The following is a 20,712-nucleotide window of genomic DNA, read 5'->3' on the forward strand; positions in this document are numbered from 1 at the left end:
TAAAAGGTTGATTAATAGCTAACAAGGCTTATATGAGAAGAAGTAAAGCCTGAAATGACAATGTTTGGTTTTGGAAAATTGTTGCCAAATTATCATTTATTGTACAAAGGTAGCATGCCATTCTGTTCAGCATTTCTACGAGAATCTCAGGTAGCCATAGACATCTTTTACAACAGTTGTATCATATCCATGCATGAGGGTTAATAATACTCCCTCCGTCCCGTTTAAAAAGGGGCAAATGACTTTTTCACATATATTAAAAAAGTATTAACTATTATAATATTTTTTTATTTTACTCCTATTTATGATAGTGTTGTATTTTGTGTATAGAGTAATAGTCATTAATTATGAAAAGAGAAAAGGGGATAAAAAAATGAAAATTCATATAAATTGGCATAAAAAACACGATATGACCTTTTAAATGAGACAGATAAAAATGGGATATGTCCCTTCTTAAAGGGAGTATTAATATTTGACTTTGATCAATTTTTTCCTTTTCCCTTGCATGAGTGATTAATTGTATTTAGATACTTATTTAACAGTTGTATCCATGCACAGAAATTTTTAGGTAGACTCAGTTCATCACGTTATCCGTGGACTAATCCTATCACATAATGACACGTTAAATGATGACAATCTTGTAATATTACTATTCAAATGTGTAAATAAGTAATAGACGAATTTATAAGATTGCCATCATTTTAATAACGTGTCATTATATTATAAGCTAGTCCACGGATGACGTGGTGAACTGAGTCTACCTAAAAATCTCTCATCCATACATGCAAATTAGAACCACTGTTTATTCAAATGTACATACAAAACTGAATGCTGACATGGATCATGGGTGGACTGCCTATTTTCATCCTTGTAGCATAAAGCAAGCATTTATACCTTACTTACTGTGCTCTGAATCTGTCATTCCTATTTTGGTTTCAATTGTCTCAAATTAGTACTTCCATTCATTAGTTTAACTCTTCCAAAGGAATAAAAAAAAGCCATCAAAAGAAAAAAGTCATATATTTTATCAAAAGAAAAAGGCCTAATTACTTAAAAACACTCTATATTATAATTTTTTTTCGTTTATACCCCGACCTAGGAAATTTTCAATTGTACCCTATTTTGGGTTTTTCGTTTTCAACTCTACCCCAACTAAGGGTACAATTGATAATTTAAATAATTTAAGAATAAAAACGTTAATAACAATTAAATAGAAGGATTTTACCATATTTTTTCTTATTTGAAAAAATACAAATAAATCCTTCAACTTTAAAAAAGTTTAAATAAGTCCACATAATTAATTGTTTTTAAAAATTTATTAAAAAATTAAACTATTAAAAAAAAATTTCGATCTACCTCCATAATTCTCCGATCCGTCACTAAATTTAAACAAAAAAAATTAATTTTTTTTATTTTTGGACACCTCCGTCCGAGTTCGCCGGAGCCGTCGTCCCCCTTCCGAAAAAGGAGGATCAGCAGCTCCTCCTTCATGTTCCTCCATGGAAGGAGGAACACTGTTCCTCCATCCATGGGGGAACTATCTGTTCCTCCAAAATGGAGGAACATGGAAGGAGGAACAGTGTTCCTCCTTCCATTGAGGAACACGCGGCTCCTCCTTCCGTGAAGGGAGGACGGCGGCGGACGATGGTTTTGTCGGGATTTTTTATTTTTTTTATAATTAGTTGATTTTGTTGAAAAGAGATGGTATTTTTGTAAAATTAATAACATTTATCTTTAATTAGAATATAGGTTAAAAATGAAGGACTATTTTAATTTTTTTTTAAATGAAAAAAGACTAATTTAATGCTTCAGGGTAGAGATGAAAACGAAAAACCCAAAATAGGGTACAATTGAAAATTTTCCTAGGTCGGGGTATAAACGAAAAAAAATTATAAGATGGGGTGTTTTTAAGTAATTAAGCCAAAAAAAAAAAGCCTTACAGATGTGCAAAAGTAAACCAAAAATAATAGTTTTAATATTGTAAAAAATTATATGGATGAATGTGCGTTAAAATTAAATAATTTTATTGGTCTAGTAATGTTTTTAATTTTAACAATTTCAGTTTACATAATATTATTTTAAACTTTTTTCTTGAAACTTTATTCAATATAATAATTGAATTAGTTGATAAAGGACAAAAAAATATCAATTAAATTAATTTATTCAAATCATTCAGTTTAATTTAATTTATTTTATTGATTTGTTTTTTTTAAAAAAATATTTCCATACTTATATTAACTTAAGATTATATATATATAACTTATAAATAAAATTTACTATAATTTTATAATATAATACAATGTAAATTTAATGGTTAACTGTAAAAAAAAAAATATTCAATAACTTATACAAGCCATTGATATACTATAAAATTCAAATTTCAAATTTTACAATTGCAATTTGATCTCTAGAGTTTGTTTTTTTTTTTTATGAAAATTTGATCTCTAGAGTCAATTTAGCTTTTACTGGGCTGTTGGAAACAAAACAAAAATTTCAAATTTCAAATTTTACAATTGCAATTTGATCTCTAGAGTTTGTTTTTTTTTTTTTATGAAAATTTGATCTCTAGAGTTAATTTAGCTTTTACTGGGCTGTTGGAAACGAAACAAAAATTCAAATTTCAAATTTTACAATTGCAATTTGATTCAAGATCCTATATCAATAGATGTTTGATCTCTACTGATGCAGGTGTTATTTGACCTTTCACCTCTCTTACTGCCCTGTTAGGTTTATTCCGGACTGGGCTTTGAGAAAATGTGGAGTCGTCACCTAGCTTAGCTAGAAATTTTTTTTATACCGACTGGATAACCTCATTCGCTTGTGGATGAGATTATCGTACGCCGGATCAAAAGACCGGGTTCGTGGACATTTTACCAAAACTCTTGTACTTGGCTTATTAGTTACGTTTGCTTTTACTAGATGTATTTGTTTTATCTCATCTCGACATTTATGCAGTCCGCAGTATAAATTGCGGCAATTTAAACACAGGTGAAAGCAGAAAAGGGACCCAATTTAGACACTCATATAACTCAATTCTTGAAAGTAGCAAATACTCTTATGCATTCATCTAATCTTAGAGGACGCTAACAAGTAACAAAAGTCTGGCTGGTCTGGATTGATTACATGCACAAAGCCTAAAATCAGATTTCTATGCTTGACTGATCTTATTTGATTATCTTGAATGACCTATACAACCTTTTACTACTATTTCACGCAGATTTCTAAGTAATTTGCTGGTATTGACTTGATTTTGTCAACTTAACGTGATTATTTTTTTAGCCTGTTAATACTGGATTGGATCATGCTTTTTTGAAGACGTTAAAACAATATAAATATACACAAGGGTAGTTGGATATGCATACAAGGTTAGAGATACTTTTAAACCTTGAAGACCAGAGTGTCTAGCACTCGATGCGTTTTGACCGTTGATGTGGTCAGAACTGGCTCTCGGGCAGAACATGGAAGTCGTCTGTCTCGTCGATACAAGTCCGCTGGTATGAATCAGGGTCGATTCTGAGTCAGCTGATCTTCGATTCTTTATTTTCCTCTGAGGTTTTTCTTTATTTTTAATAAAGCTGTCAAACTGATTTTATTCTTAAACCGCAGTAGTAATTAGAAGTCTTTATCATTCAAGTTTGTTTTCGTATTGGTCCGACTGGTTTTATTATTGTTTAGCATTATATTATTAACTCTGGATTTATTATTTATGCCATGTTTGGAGACTCGGAGTTGGCCAAGCATTTATTATTTAACTGTTGATATTGAACTGCTAGAATTAGGTTTGAGTCTCGGTTTCCCCCAAGCATTAGTTTTCTTGCAGGATTATGTGTTATAAGTTATCTGTAAGGCTAGCTACATGTTTTGGTACTACATTACCCATTCTTTAGCGCTGGTCGCGATCTATGAAATTGGTCGTGACAGATGACCTTGTGAGGCATCGTCTTTTGAAAAGGCTGCCTTGTTAAGGTGCCAGGATGTCAGGTGCCTATTGCTCCGGACGTTCAGACTCAACGGGTGGCTATAGAGCCACAGGTATGTATTACTTTTCTAGCTTCATCTTTCTGGATTTCTACATCTACTTGAGTTTTCTTTCTGGTGTCCTCTTATGGAGGAGCTAGGCGTGGGACCTGTGCCATTTGGGATAGGATAGACATTCCTGGATCTCCTGGCCCAGTCCTTACTAGTGGGGGGGATGCTTCTACTGGCTTGGTTTCTGGTTCTTTGAGACAAGTGCCTGAGAGGTCTGCTCGTTATTATAACGCACGTGAGCCCATATAGGATTATGTTCCTCTTTGCTATCTGACGTATTCCTTTATCCCTGCTGACTGTACTCATGTGAGCAATTTCTTATGCTTGTATTTGTTTTGAGGATATGTTTCCCCCTTGGACTTCGCATCCTTTTTTATTTTCGGGTACCGATGTTTGGGTCATTCAGTTGGCAGATGCGGCTTACTATTAGCGGGATCGATTATGCGCTGTCTCTGCACAGATGAGAGTAAAAATGCTATATGCCTAAGATTTCTTCTATTGTGTACGCATGTGTGTTTGTATGCAATTATACCTCTGACTGCTCTATGGTTTCTTTTGCAGTTCTGTGTTGATGATTTAGGAGATCGATTGCGCCAAGCTAAGATAGGTCATGCTGATAGTGAGGCTGATGTTCCTCCTGGATTCCCTGGCGGTGGAGGTGGCAATTTCCGTGTTGGTGATCGTGACGTTAAAGCTTGTGGCGGTCGAGGACCTGACGTCCGTGGGGGTCGTGGAGACATTGCCTTTTCTTCTAGTGGTGTGCAAGTTGGGCGCGGTGCTGATGATACGCTCTCTAGGAGCTACTATGAAGATTCTGAGACCCTGGTGTAGGAATGGGACTCTAATGAGTAGAAATTTATCCTTTGTACTCATTTTACGCTTCAAATGCTTGCTTTATTTTTTACGATGATTGTGTGTGTTAGTACATTATTTCGTACGTTTGGTATTATGAATACCTTGTTTGTATGAGAAATAGCATGATTCTTTGTTTTCTAATATATTCAGCCTAGTTTTTTTTTTTGTGTTGGTAGCTTGTAGCTTTGGTGTTTGAGTTGCGGGAGACTGTTGCCCCTTAACTTCAGGTTGGCAGAGACCTGATGCTCTCCAAATGGTTGGTAAAGACATGATGCCCCCTGGTTTTTGGCTGGCAGGAACCTAATGCCCCCTTGTTCCTGTATAGTGGAGACCTGGTGCCTCCTTATTTTTGGCTGGTGGAGACATGGTGCCCCCTAGTTTTCGGCTAGTGGAGACCTAATGCCACGTGGTTTCTAGAGTTGGCTTTTGAAGCTGAGGCTTGATGCCTTTTCTGATTTTGGAGTAAGGCTAGCGCCTATTGTGATTTTGGAGTAAGGCTGGCACCTGATGTGATTTTGGAGTAAGGCTAACGCCTGTTCTGATTCCGGAGTGGAATGGAGGCTCGGAGCATGCTGTTTCTGGAGGGTGATTCCATAAATGGAGGTATGACGCCCGTTGTAAGGACTTTGATGCTCCCTGCTGTCCGAATTTCTGTCTCTGTGTAACGAATGCATGTTGCATATTTTGGGTCTTTCTTGGTGACATAGGCTTGGTGACTATTGATTTTGTTGATTATAAGGATGGAAGCCTAACGTCTGTTGATTCTGGTGATAAGTTTTGAAGATAGAGATCTGGCGCCTGTTGGTTCTTGTGTTTGTGGGGCACAATTTTGTAAAAATTGACCCTATTTTCCACTTTCTTGATAGAGTTAGATCTTCTGCTTGCATTTGTGCTCTATGTTGCCCCCTCATCGAAGCATTTAGTTTTTTGGTCAAGAAAACTGGATGATTTAATGAATAGTCTGATTGCTTATTTAGTTTGCGGGACATGCTTGTTTCTGTGACAGCTAATGTGCATTTCAACATTCATTTGGTGCGAATGGAAAATGCATGAGGAAATTTTGAATTTTTAAAAAGTTTTTGAAATTTTTTATTCCATTGTCTCAAAGATTTATGCTTTAAAGATTCATGATCCTTTGTTTGTCCTTTTTAGGAACACGTGCTAGTTAATGATTACGATATGCATATATTATAAAAGATCTATTTAGCCGGTTCATTCAATAATTAATACAACTGAGATATTTCCTGTTTCAAGCGGTCGTACTCCTGTTATCAATTAGTCCTTGTGGATTTTTATAATTGACTATTTATGTGAGCGTTCTACTCGACCATTTACCGATAATCCTGAGGAGGACCTCTAGTGAGTGCTGCGGCTCACTACTTAGACCGTCCTTCTCCAAGATAGGTTGTTGGGCGGCTGTTGGGCGGTGGACTTTGTTGGTGGTGTCCTATACGGATTAGACAGTCCGTTTTGGCGTGTGCCCCCACTTCGCAAACTTTTTTATAGCTAAATCATTTTGGCCAATGGGCCGGAATCCACTAGCAGGCAGTCGTCCTTTCTGAGACGGTTAGATCGACTCACATTTTCTCAATGGTAGAACCTATTGAAATAAAATTATATCTGAAAGTGTTCACTTCCTTATATCAGTTATAGAAATAGACTGGTAAAATAGCTCGATTTTATAATGCATGCATATTAAAACAATTGAAAATAACATGCCCATCAGGCAAAACATTATATGAATGAGCAAATTTGGACTTAATCATTTACTCTGAAATTTAAAGAAATCAAACATACCAATCGTAACAAAAATATCCGTATGTGAAATTAGAAACTAAAGATAAGCTAAACTATTATATAGCTATATAGTTTAGGAGAACATATCTCCAAATGCTCCGAACATGGGTTGAGCCACAAGTTTTGTCTCGCTGGCGGTGTCATGGATAATGAGGTTGACAAAGGCCGCCAACTGTGAGATTGATTTCTCTCTAGGAGCTTCAGTCATCGAGTAGAACAGATCGTCTATCACGATTTCTTGGATTGTTAATGCATGTGTTAGTTGCGCTCTCTTTTTAATGACATCTTCAAAGATTTCGAATTCCGGCACTTTAGTATTCAGGATTATGACTGGTTCGCCTTGGCCCTGATATTGGTCCGTTTTGACTTCCTCAGTCACAAAATAGTCGGCTAGGGCGTCCTCGAGAACCCTGTCCGGAAAATAGGTGTTACAGTTTTACTTGAAATTCTTGATTTTAAGTAGAAAGGTGAATTTATTTAGATAAAATAAATTTATTTATGAAATGTACAGTTTATTAATAATTTTTTGAAATAAAAAATTTATAGAATTTATAATGTTTAAATTTTTATCACATTTATTTTATTACATTTAGTTTTCTAATTATAAATTTTTTGAGGGTATATATGATCCATGGAGCAAAAGAAAGTGGTAAAATTTGAGCTTCTTGCTTCTCTTAGGAACCTATAGTAACCGGTCATGTTCCACTTTTAGATCTATTTTAGTTTTTTAAAGTATACGACATGTAATTAAACAATTGGTTTTTTTTTTTTTTTTTTAAAGTAAATGACTTTGTTTGTAAAGGCAAGTCCCAAATATCATAATCACAAACGACATCTCTAAACATGTCAATACAGCTCGACATCCCAAAACGGCAACCAAATTGACATTTGCTAATCCCGAAAAGACAACTGAACCCAATTCACACACCTTTCCACCATTTGACTCAATTCTTCATCACCTTCAACCATCGCTTATCCATTCCTATAGAACACCTAATACCTACAATCACTCCTTTAATATTAGCACTACTAACTAAACCCACAATAAGAAGCTTAAGCAACTAAAACGTAAGTTTTTATTGGTTTAATTAAGTTTAATTAGATTTTAATTTGTTTAATTAAATTCAATTATATTTTAATTGTCTTAATTAGATTTTGATTAATTAAATTTAATTGAATTTTGATTGGTTTAATTAGGGTTAAATTAATTGTAGTAAAAAAGTTAATTAACTAGAGCTAAAAGATTTTAAAAATATAAAATTAGTAAATATTTTAAATATTAAAATTATTTTTAATTATTTTTAATTTTTTTTTATAAAGTTATGAGAGATACGTCAACAATTAATGGTTGTTTATAACGATGATTAATAAAAGAGTTTAATTTTCTGTTTTTAAAATATAAGGACTTAACTGTAATAATTTAAAGTACTTTTTATCGAAATTACGAGGGTTGCTTTACCTATTGCCTTATTATTTTCTCCCAAATGTTTAGCAACGTTGCATTGCATGCATGTGTAATATTATAAAGCTTTAATTTGCGTGCATGGTGCAATACATATAGAGATTGAAAAGGAGTAATATTATAAAGGCTTAATTACTTAAAAACCACCCACCTTAATTTTTTTTTTTCGTTTATACCCTGACCTAGAAAAAAGTTCATTTATACCCTGACGTATGTGTTTATGTGTCACCTCTACCCCGAGGCACTAAATTAATCTCTTTTCATTTAAAAAAAAGTTTAAAATAGTCCTTCATTTAGAGAAAAATTCATTTCTAATTAATCTCTAATTAGTTTAGGTTAAAAATGAAGAACTGTTTTAAACTTTTTTCTTAATGAAAAGAGATTAATTTAGTGTCTCGGGGTAGAGGTGAAACATAAATACATACGTCAGGGTATAAATGAATTTTTTCCTAGGTCATAGTATAAACGAAAAAAAAGTTCAAGGTGAGTGGTTTTTAAGTAATTAAGTCTATTATAAAGCTTTAGTTGTATACATAGGGCTAGGGCTGAGCAAGAACTGAATCAGACCGAAAAATCGAATCGAATTGAATTAAATTTTGTTGTTTGGTTCGGTTTTTCGGTAAAAATGGTTTGGTTCGGTTCCTATTTTAGATAAAGTTCGGAGTTCGGTGTTCAGTTCGATTTGGGTATTTTGAAAATCAAAAAACCGAAAAAATCGAATGAACCGAAATTTAATATTAAATATATAATTTTTTAAAAAAATAATATACATATATACTCATGTTTATATGTTTTTTGCCTTTATATCTTAATTATTGTTGATATATAAATTAATATTTGTTATTTAATTATATATAAAAGTTTATTAGACTCTAATTATTTAATATTTGAATTAATTTTAATAAAAAAATAATTAAATTCGGTTTTAACCGAACCGAAATTTTTCGATTTGATTCGGTTCGTTTTTTTACTTCCAAACTAAAAGTTCGGTTCGATTTGGTTTGGGAAATTTCTAAACCGAAAACCGAAAAAACCAAAAAAATTTCCATCGAACCGAACATTTTTTTATTGGCCAAATGTCTTTAAGAAAATCACTTTTAGCCCCTTTTTATTCTACCATTAAATTTACCTTTTTTATTTGGAAAAGTTATATTCTACTATAATATTATAAATAACACAAGAAAACCATTATTTTCCACAAATAATAATAATAATAATTTATTTATAAAACTACTATATAAAGTATAATTATGAATTCCTAACAAGAGAAAACTATTAACATTAATAACCTATCTATAAAACTAACCCAACAACCCAGTTGCCTCAGATTAAATCTTCTTCCTCATCTCTTTAACTTTTGTAATACAAACTTCTGCTCTCGCCCGCCTTCCGCCTTCACAATCACCGTCATTTCTTCCTTCCTCTGTCCCGCCTTCACTGTTGTCCGCTGCGTGGTGGTGGTGGCGGTTTCCATTTTCCTTTGAAGCAAGAAGCTACTGCTGGTTCACTCGACGCTGTTATCGCCAATACATTTCGGTGACTAGGTTTCTTTCCGGTACTGCTGCCACAAACCCTTTGAAACCTACACTTTGATGCTTCCATGTTCTTCTTTTTGTTTCTCTCTTTGCTTTGTTTTTGTCATGAAAAGATTGGGTTTTGTTTGTTTGTTTGTTTGGAGTTGAACAATGAGAGGGTTGGGGTTTAAATATACAAAAATCCCTCAAACTTTCAGTAACTCCTTACCCAAGTTTATAATATTACCAGTTTATAAAAATACAAAACAAAAATGTTATTTTTGATGTACTTAAAAACAGAAACAAAAACTTTGCATATCATTATAAATGAAAAATAAAATGAAGTTGGAGTAAGCATTCTCTGCTTTGCATTCATTTAAGCCATACATATAAGCCATACATATATAAAATGAATAATTTATATATTACATGATTAATTGAAAAATATTTATTTTTTATACATATATATATAAATTAATGGAGGAAAATTTTTAAGATATATTTTACAACTTAATTAATGGACTGCCTGATTTTTAGACTCCAATTTGTTTGGTATAGTAAAATTGAATAATTAAGATGTACTAATAATAGTTGTTTATTTATCTTCTATTACCTGTTTCACTAATGTTTTCGATTGATTGTTGCTCCTGTGATGTCAAGTGGATTGTTGCTTAGTATTTGATTTCATTTTTAATTTTTTGTCCTTAGAAATGACATTATAATTTTCTATTTTTCTCATTTTTAACCTAATTTTGAGGTTTTGATTTACTAATCTGAACATTTGGAGGCGTTTCCTGTTAACTAAATGCGAGGATGATGGTGATCTGAATGTTATGGTAAAACAGTTTTAGAGAAGACATGCCTGTTCTCAGTCGGAGGTAGGCGGTATTAGGGTCAAAAGAAGGCAGGGTCGTGGTCGGAGGCGGTTTTGAAACTCTAGAAAAAACAATTAATAGAATTAAAAATTAAATTAAATAAAATAAAAAAACGTTTATTGCTATAATTTGAGTTAGTGGGGAAAATGGGATTTTTGTGTAATTTATATATTAATGGCTTTTTAGAATATAAGTTTATATGGAGGATTCGTTTGAATTTTTTCAGATAAAAAAAAATCAATTTAGTATTTCAAGTACAATTGAAACCTAAATATAAAAAATAGGATAAATTGGTGTTTTTATAACGTTAAAGCATAATAAAGAAAAAAGAATAAAAGACGCAGGTGGGAGTAAGTTATTGAACCTTTTTTATTTTGTTATATGAGTTTTTAAAATACATTTAAAGATGAATTAATTTTTTAATTTATGATTAAAATCGAAACTCAAACAAAAAATTAAACCAAATTTATTAGATTAACTCTATCATTTAACTTATTATTTTTAATTTTTATTAATTTTTTTTATTCAATTTTAAAAATTGAATATTTTGATCACCGGTGCATCTATAATAATTTTTTTTAATTTCTGTCTTAACAGGTAAAAATGGCGATCCCCAGATTTTATGCTATATTATGTTCAGCTTCAATTTCTATGCCATTCTTTGTTTTTGCATTTGGTTAGCATTTCTTAACCCCTTCTTTGCATTTACTTTTATATATATAATGTCTTATTTTTTTTAATTTTTTTTATAATTAGAAAGAAGAAAGCAGTTGTGAGAAAAAATAAATTCATAACCTAGCAATTTGCTGTCAATACATTGATTTTTTTATTTTTGTTTTTTATTTTATTTTCTTTCATTCGAATAAACATATTAAAAGTGAACAATATATTTTTACGATGGACTAACATAAATTTCTGATTAAAGTGAACTTCACACAAGATCCATCATAATTCAACTATTTAGATGTATATATAAGGATATGTCATTCATAAAATTAATTCTTTTAGTTATAAAACATGGAAGATATTAGCTAGTTTATTTTTGATCTAATTTAGCTCTCAAACTATTTATGATCATAAAAGTGTATTTCATTTTATTCTTTATATTTCAATTTGTATATGAGACTTCATATATACATATTAATTAAAGTTATACAAGGATTTTTTTATCAAAAATTGGTGTAATATTATAGTTTTAGAAATTATTAATAAATTTATAAATAGACTATGTAAAAGTAAATGTTGTATTTTATGGATAAAATAGTTATATTAATTTATATCACAGTCAGAAAAAAAAAAGTTTTGCTAGAAAGCACAACTTCCACAAAGTTGCATTTTTGGTGACGAGAACATTTCGAATATGAGAAACTCCTAGAAATTCATATTAAACGTTTTGACAGTTTCAGTAAATAATAAAAATTGGATGTTTGTAAAAAACGTCTAAAAATATGTCCACAAATAAAATTATCTAATCAATCACCCATAAATTTCATTATTCATATTACTTTAATATATCTTATCTTCTTCTTCTTTTAAATTAAATTCTATCTTTACAGTATTTATAAAAAAAATTCAGTTACATTATAAAATTTATAGATAATTTACTATAACTTAAATTTTGAATATATTTGAGTTCAATTTTTTTGAATATATTTAAATAATTGATTCTAATATATGTATGAAAAATATTAAATATATATAAAATTTATAACTTCTAATTTTTATAAGTATTATTTTTATTATTTTACATTTTTTCATCATGTTTTTTATTTTGAAAAATAAATTCATTTTTTGTGTCCGTTTCGTATTGTTTTCATTTCGGTTTCCATGATGACTATGGGTTTAGTTCTATTTATTAAAATGTAAATTTATTTAGAGAAAACACAGCTTTACGGTAGATTTTGAAAGATTCTATAATTAAAGGTTAAAAAATCAACACTAGGGAGTAATATGAAATTTAAATAAGTACTTTTTTGTGTTTTGATAACAAACAAATGGAAGCCCTTAACGGTGAAATCAGAAAATTTACTTAAGTGGATTGCGTGTGTTTTAACTTTCTTTAATTTACATATATGAATATTCATTTTACTGTCTTTTAGATTAAAGATTGTTGCTCTAAAAAAAAATTTGGCTCTTCTAACTCTCTTTAAAATTTAGTTATGTTAATATTTTAAACAACGATGGTATACGGATTGGATAAGCATAATTGTACATCAAAAGGTGAAGAAAAATGAGGTGGCATTTCATAAAATTATTCGATTTATAATTTTAATGATATTTTACTAATTTAATTTATTACTTTAAAATCACACATTTAAAGAATATGTGCACATTCCATTTAAATTAGAAAAAAAAACAAATAAATAATAAAAATTAATAATTTTGAACAACCTTATCCGAAAAGTTTGCATGATCATTTTTTGTATATTTAAAGACGTAGTAGTCAAAAATATATTATGAATGGTTAAAACTTCTTTCAGAATTTTAAAAGGATTGACATGTACATTTATCCAAAATATTAGATGTAGTAAGAGGTAAGTTTGATAAAATATTAAACCAAATCCGAAACAGTTATATTCCTAAGTAATTCAAAAAAGTTAGAAAACTATTTCCGATGATCTGACATAGAACAAGCATATTGTGCTAATAAATGTGCAGCCTGATTCGCAGGTCGCCTATAAAAAAGAAAACTAAATTACTACACTATTTCGATAATTGTATACAATCACCAATCAACAAATCTTCACTTGACTATCGGTGAGATAGAATCTCACTTATCACTGTCAAGGAATCCGACTCAATCACAAGATTCTGCCATCCACATAACCAACGTAAAGCTTCCCTAACTGTCATAAACTCAGCATTCCTCGAAGAATGATTACCCATAATCTTCACCACACGAGCTTGCACAATCAGGCCCGGCCCTAAGCCTAGGCCACTAAGGCCTAGGCCTAGGGCCTCAGAAATATGAGGGCCTCAATAATATTTTGACTACGTATTTCTTAAGTTTGAAACTATAGATTATAATGCACTAATACTAAAGAGTCAATGATACTAACTAAAAAAATAAAGTCAAACATTATTCAATCAATCTTAATATACAATAATGTTAACAAAATCTCAATTAAACCAAAATCTTTTTAATTACCTAAAATTTTGCCAAATCATTTTATTTTTTTAATTATTAATTTAGCTTGTTATAAATTATTTCAATAAGCTAAATTAATAAAAAAAATCAAAAATTTAAGGTAATGTATTAATTTTATATTATGCAATTTTATTATTCATAATAATAAATATTATAAATTATCATAAAAATTAATATACAATTTATATATATTACCGCCTAGGGCCTCGTTTTCTCTAAGGCCGGCCCTGTGCACAATATTACCAGAATCATTACAAACAACACAAGCCACTGCAATATCCCCAGAATTTCCGAATATTGTTGCATCAACGTTAGACTTAAACCAGCCATGCTTCAGTTTTGTCCAGACGACGGCACCATCCCAACATCACTTCCTACAATCCACGGATCCATCCAAATAAACATTTCCAGCTCATTACCTATCCTTCTCCTTACCCCTCTCCTCATAATCTCTTGAGTAGCGAGTATACTTCTCCACGTAAAGCTCGGATTACATCCTAACTTAGCATTACCATCGGGAAAATACTTGGCTCGTAAAATTCTGGAAATGAGTGAGCTAGTATCAGTGATTAACCTCCAGGCCTATTTTGATAGCATAGCTAAGTTGAACTCATGCACTTTCTTAAAGCTCATACCGCCAAATTGCTTCGGGACACACAACTTCTCCCACCTCCCAACTCATGCACTTTATATTTTTTATAATTATAACTATTTTATTTTTATACTATTATAAATAATAAAATTTGTAAACGGGTTAGGTGGGTTAGATGGGTTCGCGAGTCAATCCGTGACATGACCCATTTATTTCGTGTCATAAACGGGTTGACACGTTTTCGACACGAACCCGCTAAGCCTCAAACCGGATTCGCCAAACTTACGGGTTAGGCGAATCGTGTTATCGTGTCATGACCCATTTTGGCACCTCTAATTCTATAAAATAAATTTTGAATAATATCATCCCAATTTTAAATGCTTTTCCCTAGTATGAAGCATGTTTTAAATTTTGTTTTGTTGTATGTAGATGAAGTGATGCTGATTTGCACTTCTGATTACTTGCTCAAAAGGCGAAGTATAAAGTACGAGCAATACTTAGATTTGGTAACAGTTAGTGCTATATTTGAGATAGCCGGATGTCTAGCAGCTGGAGTACTGTCCGATTGGAGAGGACGGCGTCTGGTGGCAATTCTATCCAGCGCTATCTCATTTATCGGTATCTTGCTGATATATCTATCCCATAGTTACTCAATTCTAATTCTCAGTCGCATTGCACTAGGAATTGGAATTGGTATGGGATATTTAAGCATACCGATATATATTGCGGAGTTATCACCTCCATTTGTACGAGGTTTCCTTGCCTCATTTCCAGAGGTTAGTCGCTTTAATTAATTACTCTTTTAAATTTAATATTTACTACTTTCAGAAACTTATGAAAACAGTTTTGTTTGCATTTAGAGTTGTCACTTGCACAAGCTATACAGTATGTAGTATATGCATGAACACCACTCACTCATGTATTATTGTCATTTTTATTTTTGAGTTGAGTCTCAATGACTCGCATTGTTCATTGACTCACTAGTTCCGTCATCTGCTATAGACCAACTCAAAACTTGGCCACTTTGACTCAAATAACACCTTGAATGAGTAAGATATCCTCTGCTTTAAAAATCATGATAAAAAACATGTTCTGCATTGAACTTGATGGGTCATATTATATTACTGTATTCAAATATTTTATCCTTTTGACATTTTTCAAACTGCTTCTTATAATCAAAATTTATTTTGTGATTTTCAGGTGTTATCCAGTATGGGATTCTTAGTAGCCTCCGTAATACATATGACGCTATCAAAAGTCTCTAAACATTTAGAATGGCTGGTTTTTATTGCTCTAAGCGCCACTTCTTTCCTTATTATCACCATCGTTCTTGCGATGATGCCAGAGTCGCCAAGTTGGCTTATGAGGCAAGGTCGTGTTGCTGACGCAACACGAATAGTTACCAGGTGTACTAGAGCACCCGAAGAGGCTCATGGTCGTGTTAATCTGATGAGACAGAATATTGGTCTTTCAGCAGATGATACAAGGGATGTTGTCCATAGCATTCCAAGAGAAGAAGTCCGTATAGACATATTTGCATGGGGGGAGTTGATTCGCTCGACCCCAGCTATAGCTAGAGTTGTTTTGTCAGTGAACTATTTACAAGTAATTCGACAACTGGCAATGATAGATGATCTCCTCTCCTCTAGTGATCCCCTGCTTGTTCATGCTTACATTACAGTGGATAATGATACGCAAGTGGGGTTGCTATGTGTTATGTGTTTTAGGACCATAACTTTAATAGCGCCCATGCTGATGATGGACAAATATGGGCGTTTCAAACTAGTGATGATTAGCATTGGAGGCATTTGCATGTCTATGGGGTTGCTTGGATTTTTAGATTTTAGTATCCGCAGCACCAACGCATATATTGGTGCCCAGAATTTCTTTTCTGTAGTTTGTGTATTCATTCTTGCTGGATCATACTCTTTAGGCTTAGGACCTATACCGTATATTTATAACGCAGAGGCATTCCCTTATAGATTGCGTGCTCAGGGAACAAGCTTTGCCATTGCTATCAGTAGATTGGTATGGTATTTCATGTTTCTCTCATCAGCAACATTGTATAAGTTTCTTCATTTTGGTCCGGTTCTAATCATACGAACCGTTATTATTGTTGTTCTGATGTTTTTGGGGATTAGAAATGTTAGAGAAACAAGTCTAGTAAACATTGATTAGTTGTCCAGCAATAATAGATGTTAAGTACTCAGATTGTCAGTGATTATGGATCATTTGTAATTTGTCTTCCTATGTAATACTTTATTTATGTATTAATGATGAAAAGAGATCTATTTGTTTTGTCATAAAATGACAGAAGTTGTTACCTTTTGCTCTGTGATTGAATTTTTTTTCTCTTGTTGTTGGCTGGATAAGCTTTATATTTTCGTTTTCTTGGTCAAATTCTTCTATGTGATGTGCTTATGGCAGCAATAATTTATATTACTTCTTCATTTTATTGCTGTAATATTGTTTTAGTAGCAGTTTAATGTTGTTCTTCAGCTCTTCAAGGGTACAGTAGGAGTGGACCTATTGGCCTCGTCAAATTTAGACATAAAGAAACTGTTTATTCTTGCTAAAAGAATTTCCAATTCTGTATGCAGCATTTCTAATAATTATTATTTAAAATGTAAATACACTAAACAATCATTTCATACAAAACTATCCAAAACTAGACCATACGTATTTTATACCTTCACTACACAGCTATGATCCAGTAGAATATTGCGTCCCTTGTTATTTATGTGTATGATCCTGGAATTACCTGAAAATAATGCATGGGTGAAAGTGTAAGAGATATCTAAGGATTGGTAACTAAATACAACAATCAAAGTATACTCACACAGTCTTCATGAAGATATGCTAAGTCAGTGACTTACAAATTGTTCCTTGAACTTGCAAGTAGACTCTACAACAACAAAATCTCATATCAAACTCATAGCTCATAATTACCCTTCAACATAATGAATAGTAAAATGCACACAGACAACCAAAGCATTATTATTTCACTTAACTTTGTTCATTTTCACGAACAATTTAAGTAAATCTTGCAAATATATGCATATGAAGTCAGACTCTAACAAACATAAGTAAACTATTTGAACTACAAAAAGAAGCTTATAAGTGACCGGAAATTCGGTCTCTAAAAGTCCCTTTTCGGTCACTAATTATTATTAGGAACTGAAAAAATCCGGTCGCAAGTCGCAAACTGCCTCGGCCCTAAAAGTATATAGCGACAGGAAAAGTCTCCTTTCGCAAATATTAGTTGCGACCCCTTTATTTACGGTCGCTAAAAAAATGCATGAACGACTGTAAAACCAGTCGCAAATAATAACCAAACATTATTTATTCCTCCAAATCTATCTCTTAGGGATCCCATTTTATGGTCGCAAATAATACAACTTCCTGTCTTCAAACATTTTCTTGCTAAAAAGAATTTCCAATTTTGTATGCAGCATTTCTAATAATTATTATAAATACATAAAAATTATTAAAAAATAAAAAGAAAAAAAGATTAAGATCTCCAATTTTATTGATTTTTGAATTCATTTTACACGAATGTTTTAGCCTACATTAGAACTAATGTTGACAAAATATAATTTACAACAATATTTTTCCAATAAACAAGTGCCATCTTACCACCCTTATGTTAGTATACAGAGTGATGCTTTAATAATACAAACTCTACAAGTTAGGAGACAGTGGATGGAACTAACCCCAACATTTGCTGTAATTCCATATCCTATGTAGCATTTTGGGCTTCAAAGCAAGAAAAGTGCATGTGTCATTAGTAATATCATCATAGCTATTATGTTCTTGGATTTCTAATACTATCTTTCTGAATTTCTTCATATCTTTCCTGTATTGCCTTGAATCTACGTTTTCATCGGAACCAACTAGAGTATTGTTGCCGGGTGTGGTAGTAGTACCATTACTTTTTTTCACTTAAATCATCTATGTAAACATTTCCTTATAATAGCTCCAACTATCTAATTTTCTAATAGCAAAGTTATACATGAGCATGGAGTTTCTAAGTTATAATAACCAATTTGATTATAGTAAATAGCAAAGTTCTGGAACATATAATTTACCTGACTAATTCGAGGTCTAAGCCGCACTGAATGGTGTATGTAAGCTGCAGCAGAAGGAATGATTCGGGTCATCTCATCATAAAGATAAACATCCTGCAATTTGTGATCAACAAGCCAATCATAGATGCCATCTTTAAGAATTCTTCTATCAGCAAAGGGCTCGCCAAGATGCCATAAAATAGCATTAATGACATAATATGCACCAAGCAAATTTGTTTTCAACCTATAATTAGCACCATTGATCAAATACTTACCCAATCAACTAACTGAGAGCATTGAGTTATATCAACAGCGAAACGACCAGTGATCAACTCGAGAAGCATTATGCCAAAACTGGGAACTTCAGAAATTTCTACATAATAGAGAAAATTGAAGAGAAGAGCATAAACAATCATTTCATACAAAACTATCCAAAAACTAGATCATACATATTTTATACCTTCACTACACAGCTATAATCCAGTAGAATAATGCTTCCCATGTTATTTATGTGTATGATCCTGGACTTACCTGAAAATAATTCGGGGATGGAAGTGTAAGAGATATCTACGGATTGGTAACCAAATACAACAATCAAAGTATACTCATAGTCTTCATGAAGATATGCTAAGTCAGTGACTTACAAATTGTTCCTTGAACTTGCAAGTAGACTCTACAAGACTACAACAACAAAATCTCATGCCAAAAGTCAAACTCATAGCTCATAATTACCCTTCAACATAATGAAAAATAGTACCACTAAGCAAATAATTATGAAATAGTGAAGAAAATGCACATAGACAACCAACGCATTATTATTTCACTTTAAGTTTGTTCATTTTCACAAACAATTTAAGTAAATCTTGCAAATATATGCATATGAAGTCAGACCCTAACACACCACAAATTTCAGTTGGTGAGATCTAGCCCAAGCAATAAACACAGCGAATTGGTCATGCAAAATCATCAGCAGACACAACAACCTAAAATTCGAATGAATTACAGGCTTCAGATTTGTAAAAAGGGAGAATGGCAGAGGACATGCAAATTCCAATACTAATAAGTAAACGCAATTATCATAGTCTCTACATTACGCGATGTAACATTGAAATCATTTGAGAGTTCAAAACAGAATAAGAAAGCCAAGACATACATAAGTAATGCTCCAACTATGAGAGGAATCACATCTAATTGGGTAGTTATCGTTCAGCCAAACTTGTCTGATAGTGACAATGCACTTACATTCATATAATATGCTAATATAGGGATAATAAACTTGATTAACGATTTAATAAAAAGTAAAGATATCATTACCATGCATTAGGTGCGTGGTACAAGGACGCTGAAGCGCCAAAGCGTGACTCGGGAATTTCAGTGTGTATAACACGAGGATTAAGAGCAGGAAATTCCGTTGCAACTGATTTACTCAAACCTTCAACAGCCCATTTATATGCACAATAAGGAACAGCCTATTCAAAATATAATCAGATGTAATTCCATGAAAGTTAACAAAAGCCCTTTTTTTTTTGTCCCTGTTTATGTCCCAATTTATAAATATAGTTAAACAAAATAAAATAAAATGTGTAGTACCTTCACAGCACAGGCATCTCTTCATCTTCTTGCTTCAAATAATCAAAAAGGAAACCATATATATCAATCAACAACAAAATAATTGACCATCATCATACCCTAATTACACTTAAAACATTAACAAACAAATAAAAACAAAAATATGATAAGATTTATATCAGTGTGCTTAAAGTGGATGATTAAATTACATCTACCGGTGGAGGAGTCATCATAGTCATGACGGAAGCTATATAGGGTCGGAAAAAATCTACCGTTAAAATTAATGGAAGAGAAGGGTAGAGACTTCAATTGTTTGTCTCTACCGTTACAATTGATGAATTTGTATGAGGGTTATTTGAGTTGACAAAGGAAATAAGTAAAAAAGACGTCCAGTGATGAGTGAAAGCTATCTATTTTGATTTTATTTAATAAATATTTTTAGATTTATAGTGTCAATTGGCAAATAATAATAAGGCTTTTTTCATAAACAACTCATATTTATTATATTTTTATTTTTATACGGACACATGTTTTATATTGCAAAACTACTGTACACGAGCTTTTTTTTTTATATACAGACTTTCTTATTCTTTCTTATCTTCTTCATTTATTTTCTGGTTTCAATTCTCATCTTCTCTTCTTTCTTGCCATCGTCGTTCTTGTCGTCGTTCGGTCTCCGTCGTTCCGCCTTCGTCTCGCCGTCATCTTTTCCTTATCGTTTTCATTTTAGATCTGGAGTTTTCTTCTTCTTTTTCTTCTTCTTCTTTTTTTGTTTTCAGATCTGTAATTTGTTCATTATTTATT

General features: G+C 32.0%; 2 protein-coding genes across 13 annotated transcripts; one reads left to right on the forward strand and one right to left on the reverse strand.

The window, feature by feature from the left end:
- The first annotated feature begins 14,441 nt into the window (after positions 1-14,441).
- Positions 14,442-16,574, forward strand: LOC126682808 (polyol transporter 5-like). The gene is made up of 2 exons (XM_050378575.2): positions 14,442-15,048; positions 15,473-16,574. Exons 1-2 carry the CDS (start codon positions 14,650-14,652, stop codon positions 16,448-16,450), a joined length of 1,377 nt encoding a protein of 458 aa, XP_050234532.2. The 5' UTR covers positions 14,442-14,649; the 3' UTR covers positions 16,451-16,574.
- A 279-nt stretch (positions 16,575-16,853) lies between these two features.
- LOC126683055 (proline-rich receptor-like protein kinase PERK1) lies at positions 16,854-20,327 on the reverse strand. Of its 12 annotated transcripts, none has more exons than XM_050378874.2 (7): positions 19,930-20,326; positions 19,654-19,808; positions 18,615-18,870; positions 18,361-18,453; positions 17,986-18,028; positions 17,149-17,177; positions 16,854-17,033 (listed from the first exon to the last, which is right to left on the reverse strand). In XM_050378874.2, exons 3-7 carry the CDS (start codon positions 18,753-18,755, stop codon positions 17,010-17,012), a joined length of 330 nt encoding a protein of 109 aa, XP_050234831.1. In that variant the 5' UTR covers positions 18,756-18,870; positions 19,654-19,808; positions 19,930-20,326; the 3' UTR covers positions 16,854-17,009. The 12 variants fall into 12 exon arrangements, 5 of the variants coding, with proteins under 5 accessions (XP_050234831.1, XP_050234832.1, XP_050234834.1 ...); XM_050378875.2 differs by having other exon boundaries at positions 17,112-17,177; XR_007641583.2 differs by lacking the exon at positions 17,986-18,028 and having other exon boundaries at positions 18,361-18,712; positions 18,800-18,870.
- Between the last annotated feature and the right edge of the window lie 385 nt (positions 20,328-20,712).

This window comes from Mercurialis annua, linkage group LG5 (genome assembly GCF_937616625.2).
Source record: "Mercurialis annua linkage group LG5, ddMerAnnu1.2, whole genome shotgun sequence".
Taxonomy (NCBI): Eukaryota; Viridiplantae; Streptophyta; class Magnoliopsida; order Malpighiales; family Euphorbiaceae; genus Mercurialis; species Mercurialis annua.

Excerpts from the sequence above, each read along its gene's own strand:
- LOC126682808 (XM_050378575.2), top strand. The coding sequence starts at position 14,650 with ATGCTTTTCCCTAGTATGAAGCATGTTTTAAATTTTGTTTTGTTGTAT. Across the intron at positions 15,049-15,472 it reads TCCTTGCCTCATTTCCAGAG|GTGTTATCCAGTATGGGATT; the intron begins GTTAGTCGCTTT and ends TGTGATTTTCAG.
- LOC126683055 (XM_050378874.2), bottom strand. The coding sequence starts at position 18,755 with ATGATTGTTTATGCTCTTCTCTTCAATTTTCTCTATTATGTAGAAATT. Across the intron at positions 18,029-18,360 it reads TTAGACCTCGAATTAGTCAG|CCCAAAATGCTACATAGGAT; the intron begins GTAAATTATATG and ends CTTGCTTTGAAG. Across the intron at positions 17,178-17,985 it reads GAATTACAGCAAATGTTGGG|AGTCTACTTGCAAGTTCAAG; the intron begins GTTAGTTCCATC and ends TTGTTGTTGTAG.